The 8,501-nt window shown below is 41.5% G+C and overlaps 1 protein-coding gene across 1 annotated transcript; it reads left to right on the top strand.

Moving 5' to 3' along the window:
- The first annotated feature begins 3,099 nt into the window (after nt 1–3,099).
- Nucleotides 3,100–8,381, top strand: LOC121546253 (aldo-keto reductase family 1 member B1-like). The gene is made up of 10 exons (XM_041857397.2): nt 3,100–3,337; nt 3,828–3,995; nt 4,340–4,456; nt 4,564–4,641; nt 4,761–4,883; nt 4,999–5,105; nt 5,395–5,476; nt 6,156–6,239; nt 7,627–7,709; nt 7,797–8,381. The coding sequence occupies exons 1-10, from the start codon at nt 3,266–3,268 to the stop codon at nt 7,837–7,839; spliced, it is 957 nt and encodes a 318-aa protein (XP_041713331.1). The 5' UTR covers nt 3,100–3,265; the 3' UTR covers nt 7,840–8,381.
- Nucleotides 8,382–8,501: the final 120 nt, after the last annotated feature.

Below are 8,501 nucleotides of genomic sequence, written 5' to 3'. Positions count from 1 at the left end.
TTTTTTTTTATTAAGTCATCATAATCATCAGGAGGTGAAATGCAAAACTGACCTTGGATCATTAACTCTGGGACTACTATAACTCTATCTGTATTTCAATATAAAGCATCTCTTTAATAATACTTCCTGTTGACCCAACCAAGTGACCTCTCACCTCTGATCATGCTGTGACTTCTATGTAGCCAGTTCAGATGCGGGAGGGGTTCACCGACACAGCTGATATAACCTAGAGGATTTAGGGAGAAGGGGGAGAGGGATGAAGTGAAGGAGAGAGACTGTTAATGAGAAAATAAGGTAGTTAAAGAGACAGTGTTCAACAGGAATGTGTGTGTGTGGCCTCACCTGGTGTCCACACTAAGTGGCTGCAGAGTACTTTATACTGAAAAACATGCACAGACACACGAGGACAAACAATATAGCGTAGTTATATACTGCAAATAGAAATAATGAAGTCTTACTATTCTCCATGGTTGGTCCTCTTGCCTATTCTTTGAAGGTGGAAGGAGCCACAGTTATCCACCTGAGCCAGCATACTGCACAACACAATCCATCAATCAGATTGATGTACGAGTGTAGGTGTGGGTTATAGGGTGTCTAATTGTTCTACATTTTTTCAATATGGGTGACTCTTAAAAGAGCCTGTTTTGTTTTTGTACAGACATCACCCTTACCTGAACAGCACCCTCACCTGAGAAGTAGAAATCAAAGGGAGAGAAACTGGGGAATTGAATAACTGCAGTTGACATAGCTAAGTAAATGGAAGAATACTCTTATTGCAATGTGGATGGCTCTTAAAAGAGCCTTTGGTTGTGCATATTGTAATCTATGGTGTTGCCAGGGAACAGCACCCTCTTCGAAGAAGTAGGTGACGATCTCCTGCACACGGATTGCCTCCCGTGCTGCGTTGTTGGCCCCCATCCTTGAAACATCCTGCAGAGCAGCAGACCTCCCCTCTGGCACAATAAAAGGCCACAGATGTCTCAAGTTTTGAGGGAGCATATAATTGGCATGCTGACTGCAGGAATGTCCACCAGAGCTGTTGCCAGAGAATTTAATGTTCATTTCTCTACCATAAGCCACCTCCAACGTCGTTTTAGAGAATTTGGCAGTATGGCCTATCAACCACAGACCACTTGTATGGGGTCGTGTGGGCGAGCGGTTTGCTGATGTCAACGTTGTGAACAGAGTGCCCCATGGTGGCAGTGGGGTTATGGTATGGGCAGGTATAAACTACGGACATTTGCATTTTATCGATGGCAATTTCAATGCACAGAGATACCGTAACAAGATCCTGAGGCCCATTGTCATGCCATTCATCCGCTGCCATGACCTCATGTTTCAGCATGATAATACACAGCCACATGTCGCAAAGATCTGTACACAATTCCTGGAAGCTGAAAATGTCCCAGTTCTTCCATGGCCTAATGCATTTTTCCTAATATGAACTGTAGCTCAGTAAAATATTTGAAATGGTTGCGTTGTTCAGTATACTTATTGAAAATGTTTCTGGGTGATGTCTTTAATTTAAAAGTATAACAATTACACCACTTTGCACACACATTTGAATACATTTTTAAATCAATAAATATTTTTTAATGTTTTATTTTAGTATTTGAGTCAGTAGATTACCTTGGTTAAGTATTTGCTATACAGTATGCTTTTACAGATAATTACTGCAATACTTTAGGTATGTGTGTTTGAAAATTTCAGTTATGATGAGAATTATGGTAGGATAATGTTATGGTCTGGATGGAAACGTATCACAAATAAGTTAAATATGTTAAAATCCATTTAAATTTGAATCTGAATTAATTGCTCAACATACAGTATTTAAAGTAAGAAAATTAGAACACCTCACCATCAGTAATGAGTTAAAATCAGAGCTCATACAGATCTGGCCCAGAGCCAATCCAGAGGTAAAATTTGTATGGGAGATTTGGGAAAACGCTAGGGCTGTCCTGGCCCAACTCTGTTTTAGATCCGGAATCCAGACCATGCCGGTATTGGCCCGTTGTGCATCTGGACCCCAGGTCCGTTTCACGGATCCAGACCAGATGTTGCAATAGATCCAGGCATGGATTTGGCATGGATCCTTCTTGCTATCTGGGTAGCTAAGGTCTTTATCTGGTGATATGGGTTCAATCCAAGCATAGACTAATCTAATGTACTGTTCAATCTAAGTTTTGCATCCTTTGTTTCTCATGTTCAGATAAACGTGCATAAAACAATGTGTGTGCACTGCAGAAGCTAGCTAGCTAGTTTGTGGCTCCAGATACCTCTAGACAGGCTCTTCAGGGCCATCACTAGTTACTACAGCCAAAATCATAAACCCCGTCCATTTCTACAATTTCTCTTCTTAAAATGTGATTTTAAACCTAACCTTAACCACACTGCTAACTTTATGCCTAACCTAGATAGCTTGTGGGTTTAAATCTAGTAAACTATGCTTTTGTAGCTTCTGTTGCAGATCTGCATCAAATATGGAGTCTGTGGTTCTGGGTCTGTTGCATTTAATCTAATCTATTATGTTTTTATGCTAGTCACACCTTCATACATTTTATGCTAGTCACACCTTCATACATTTTATGCTAGTCACACCTTCATACAAAACATGTATGCACATGATGCTTATTTCAACAGTCAGTGACTCAATCATTACAGCTTGAATCACTGACTTGAAATCACCATGACTTGTCCTTTTTATTACAATAATTGCAAGATCAAAAATCACTCCAATATTGCAGTAATGTTGTATTTGAACACTAGACTATCAGTGAGCAGGTTATTACCTTGTATAAGGAAGATGTTCTGGCTATGGACAACCTACAAATACTGATCACCAAAAAAGCTGTATACTTGATGACATCATGTTATATCGTATGTTCTTCAACTCAATCAACATTAGCATGAGATGCATGCTGCATCACACCCTGAATTATTTAAACAAACAATGTGTCCCCTTGTCATTGTGACAAGCAAACCCTCTGCGCATGCACACACACACACATACATGCTGATTCATTCAGCTACTCCGTCACTCCCTTTTCTGGCCCCTTTATCTGTAGAGGGCGGGAGGCAGGCGTAACCAATCAAACACAGACGCTCTCCCTCTACATAAACCCCATAACCACCTCACATCTGTGTTTCAGCTCTTTATGTGCTGAACTGAGAATACTGATTCCTTATTCCTTCTACTCTGAATACAGGGATCCTCTCCTCTCACAACCCAGCATCCTAGGATTGATACTACAGCAGATCTTTAAAGATGACACCCACACCCACTGTAACTCTCAACACCGGGGCCAGCATGCCTATCGTGGGCTTGGGGACATGGAGGGTAAGATAAAGCGCAATTTGTTTCTTCTAGTCATCTTGCATGGATGGCATTGATCATTGTTGAACTGAACTCGTGGAATCAACAATTGGCAGTTAACTGCTTCTTTCCCTTGGCAGCTACTGGTATGTTCATGTTAAAATAAATTACAGTCTTCTCATTTGCCATATATCCTGAGAGTTTTAATGAACTATGATGATGACCAAGATTAAGCATCTTATTTTTGCACAAATATTTTACTGTCACACTTGGAATCTGGGGTTAGCCTATACTTGACTTTTGACCTACCAACATAGGCCATCATTTAGTTACATAACTCTGTGATATTTAATGATGATGATGATTATATTATACAGTATAATCATAATTCTGTCATGATTAGTATTTCAACAGTATTATGTAGCCTTTCAGACATAGGCTAAAAGTGTGAGGTAACCACAATAGAACACAATATCTAGGCCCTAATCTGTAATTCCTCTGAATCCCTGTGCAGGCAGAAGCAGGCAAGGTAGCAGAGGCAGTGAAAGCAGCCATCTCTGCAGGCTACAGACACATAGACGGAGCGTACTGTTACCAGAATGAGGATGAGGTGGGGGATGGTATTCACACCATGATTGGCCAGGGGGTGGTGAAGAGAGAGGAGCTTTTCATCGTCAGTAAGGTGCGTACGAGGACGATTATCGACTTGGTCACTGTGCCAGAAAGGGGAAAAGAATCACAAGATACATTAGTCATGTTTGTAGATTTGGTCATGGAGCCACTATGATTTCCCCCTAGATGCCAGGCAGACAAAGAGCTCCATACATGCTGAAGGCATGTCATGTCATGTACATGCTCTGTATGGTGACCAATGTCATGCTAGTACTATCATTTGTTGTGGGTGCACACTTACTCAACTGCCACACATCACCATGACCCTTCAATTTGTCCATAGGCTATATTGGCATTTAAATTGTATTTCAACATGCGCTGCAGCAGTCTAATATTACTGTGTCTCCCAAATAGCTGTGGTGTACTCTCCATCAGAAGTCTATGGTGAAGGAAGCCTGTCAGAAGACTCTGAGGGACCTCAAACTAGACTACCTGGATCTCTACCTGATACACTTCCCTATGTGTTTTCAGGTACTGTGTGTGTCTGTGTCAATAAAACTACTCTATCAGCTTTCAAACTATCCCTGGTTAAGAGTGAGAGGACTATTCCCCTGTAACTAGTTTGTTTGTCATTGCAGCCTGGAGAGAATCTATTTCCTATTGGTGAAGACGGACAAGTAATCGCAGGTGACAGCAACTTCCTGGATACTTGGGAGGTAAGGAAAACAAAAATGGTATACTGTATTCCAAAACAAACATCCCCAACACTAGCAAACAAGATCATACTACAAGACATTTGACAGTTTACTGAGCTAGATCTTGACCTATTGAACAGGCTATGGAGGAGCTGGTGGATGCTGGTCTGGTCAAGGCTATCGGTGTCTCCAACTTTAACAAAGACCAGACTGAATCCATCCTGAACAAGCCAGGCCTCAAGTACAAACCTGCCTGCAACCAGGTACTGTAGTCTGCGATGATCAAGACAGACAAAACAAGTCAGTACAGTTTGTATCAAGGCGTTACTGCCCCATCTCTGTATTACCAACACCTCATCTTTGCATTTGTCCCTCCAGATTGAATGCCACCCCTATCTGACTCAGGAGAAGCTGATCAACTACTGTCACTCTAAAGGCATCTCAGTGACAGCCTACAGCCCTCTGGGCTCCCCAGACAGACCATGGTGAGCTAGATCACACTTTTATAAGATGTTCCTAATGTGTATACAGTCACTTTGGATCAAAAGGAAGGTTATAGAATTAAGTACAATTGACCTGTACACTGAAATTATCCAAAACATGCATTGTATTTAATTGGTTATTGACAATGTTTCAATGAGCGTGTGCAGTGTCGTACCCTACTCTTTCCCTACTTACAGATTTATTTTAGGGCCCACCCACCATTAAAAATTACGTGTGTTTGACTTCATGTGTCAACATAAGGAAGACTAAAATAAATTACATTTTCAACAGGGCGAAACCTGGTGAGCCAGCTCTGCTTGAGGACCCAAAGATAAAGGCCATTGCTGATAAGCACAAAAAGACCACAGCACAGGTATGAGAGAAACAACAATAACCTCTACAAACGGTGAACTTTCCCCTAATTCTGCCTGTAGTGACATACTGTAGCCAGATTTTATCCTGTATTTGAAACCTTATCCAGAAATATTGAATTACACCAAAAATGAAAGCAATTGTCTGAGGATGGTGCTGGACCAGCTGACAATAAAAAAATAAAAATAAAGTTAAAATCCAGGCATGTCACATGATTGCACCAAACACAGGGCCCTAGTTATAGGGAATACAAAGGGCAGAACCAACCGTGTTCTCAAACATGCTTACTCCTGTAATTTGTGACATTCTCCATTTTCAATGAAAGTCCATTCAAGTTGAGGTTAACACGGCTGATGTACCACTCTTCAAAATAACCTTACAGTACAATTATATATGCTGATAGATTTATATACAATGATTAGCCTATGTATGAAATTGGATATGGGTCCCATGTGTAGCGTTTAATGAAAACGGCTAGGGGTTAGAATGGGGACAATCAATTGTCAAGGTTTTGGCTGTTTTCCAAGTCTTTCTAACATAAGAATCATTGTTTTGAAACTATGTCATCTGGGTGATGGTTCAACACTCACATGGTAACAGTTACATTCTTTGGCTGGGTAAAAGGAGTCTTGGTCTAGGGTCAGTCAAGTGACCAATCCTTGTTCTTATCCTCTCCACAGGTCCTTATCCGCTTTCAAATCCAAAGGAATGTGATCGTCATTCCCAAGTCGGCTACGCCCTCCCGGATCAAGGAAAATTTCCAGGTATTTTTTGACAATTATAACTGGATGGAAGCGAACTTTGGCAGTGTCTTTTCCTATCACATATAACTGCCTAGATAGAGATGTGGAAATCACTGTAAGTGCATTCTAAGGGCGTGCTTACACAGGGCAATTCTGGAAAGACAGAATCCTGAAGGAGTTGGTCGCTCAGAGGTTAAATCCCTGCCTCCCAACCTAGAGGTTCTAGGTTCAAATCTCATCTCGTCTGTTTTCTTCAGCTTTCAATGTCATGTATGAAGAGCAGTTCTAAGTGTGGAAGAGCCGTTGGCTCTGGTAAGAATCTTACCTCTGATGTACAGGGTTGTAGATTTGATCCCAGGCTCAGCTCCTGAATGTGGTTGCGTTGACTCTCCAGGATTGTTGGAAGGCTCTCAGAACTCATGGTGGTAAATACCTGGGGTCCCCTCCTGTGAAAAGCAGCGGTTATGGAGAAAAACTCATGGAAAAAGTAGCCACTTAGTTTTTAAATGGAGACATGCCTATATTAAACTAAGTGCCTATTTTTTCCAGGAGTGGTTTAGCCCGTCCACTTTTCACGCCCTTCTAGCCAACTCCACTGCCCTCTGGGCATCATTGTGTGGCAGCCACTCCCTGAAGTGGCCTTGACTCACTGACCAGCAGTCCTCAGTACCCAACCATGCTCAAGAGCTGGCACCTGAGTTCGAACCTACAACCTCGTGCTTTGGGGGTGGCAAGATCCTTACACCAGAGCCACAGACCCCTTCAGACTTCTCACCCTTCTCTTTGTATACACAGTGTGAAAAACATTAGGAACACCTTTATAATATTGAGTTGCTCCCTCCCCCTCCCCTCCTGTTGACTCCAGTGCTTCCCACAGTTGTGCCAATTTGGCTGGATGTCCTTTGGGTGGTGGAACATTCTTGATACACACGGGAAACTGTTGAGTGTGAAAACCCCAGTAGCGTTGCAGTTCTTGACATACTCAAACCGGTGCGCCTGGCACCTTCTACCATACCCCTTTCAAAGGCACTTAAATATTGTCTTGCCCATTCACCCACTGAATGGTCAAGACAAAGTGGCATCAATAAGGGATCATAGCTTTCACCTGGTCAGTCTGTCATGGAAAGAGCAGGTGTTCCTAATGTTTTGTACACTCAGTGTATATGATATTGAGAGTTGTACACAAACGGACAAGAGATGAGTTTTGAACCTACATGCAAGGCAGGGATTTAACCTGGGAGACACTGACACCTTTACAGTTTTACCTCTTCTCTTCATATATTTGATATTGACAGTTGCAGAATTGTATGCAAAAAGAGAAAATTTGAGATTTGAACCTACAATCTTTTGGTTTCAAGCCACTGATTCCTTCACACTTCTACATTGTTATTTTGTCGCCTTCAAACAGGTGTTGGACTTCGAGCTGAATGACGAAGACATGAAAGTCATCCTGGGTTTCAACAGGAACTGGAGAGGATTCGCTATGGAATGGTGAGTCCAGACTGTCTAGATGCTGACTTCAACCCCACTTTCCTCTTTTACCTGTTCTTCCCTGACGTACCCTCCTCCTCACTGCAGGGGCAACAAGCACAAAGACTTCCCTCTGCATGCAGAGTACTGAAACATCTGAGTGGAACTGGAGCTAAAGACAAAGGACACTGACCTGACACCCACATTCCTATACTGTAGTGCCTGTCTTCCTGTCTGTGAAAGACACTGGGGACATACAGCGAGAAGTCCAGTGTTTGTATATAGATTCAACCACTACTTTGACATTGTTCATGAGATACAGAGAAGTTCAGTAGCTGAACAGAACATCCACAGATAATGTCAATGTGTAATGTAATAAGTGCCAAATAGTGTTGCCTTTACTTGTTCAGAGTTTAAACATGTTTATGCATGTTGCATAGTTGTAAGTTTACTTACATGTTGGAAAGTGCCTTTGAAAGCATGGCGTCCCTGTGCTCCTCGTTCTATGAAATTATAATTCATTACAGTGCTCTTTAGCGATATCTCAAACAATGTTAACATTGACAACTTACACAGTAAAATGTGACTCATTCCAGAATTTCTTGATGTTCTGCACTAAGATGTTATGTATTTCTACATATTTTGAAACAAGATTCTAATCCTGAAATATAAACTTCTAACTGACTACCTTGATATATGAATATTTCCTTATCTGCATGTATAATATTATATAAGCACACAAAACGACTGAAGCAAAGAAAGCTTTATATTAAAAAATAAAGGGAAATGGGAATTTCACAACAGTATCACCAC

Source organism: Coregonus clupeaformis, unplaced genomic scaffold, assembly GCF_020615455.1.
Source record: "Coregonus clupeaformis isolate EN_2021a unplaced genomic scaffold, ASM2061545v1 scaf0227, whole genome shotgun sequence".
Classification (NCBI taxonomy): Eukaryota; Metazoa; Chordata; class Actinopteri; order Salmoniformes; family Salmonidae; genus Coregonus; species Coregonus clupeaformis.
Note: the sequence above shows the minus strand (reverse complement) of the source record. Positions and strands in the feature narration are given on the sequence as shown.

Coding starts and splice junctions, on each gene's coding strand:
- LOC121546253 (XM_041857397.2), top strand. CDS start 3,266: ATGACACCCACACCCACTGTAACTCTCAACACCGGGGCCAGCATGCCT. Junction 3,338..3,827: donor TGGGCTTGGGGACATGGAGG/GTAAGATAAAGC, acceptor ATCCCTGTGCAG/GCAGAAGCAGGCAAGGTAGC. Junction 4,642..4,760: donor ACTTCCTGGATACTTGGGAG/GTAAGGAAAACA, acceptor CCTATTGAACAG/GCTATGGAGGAGCTGGTGGA.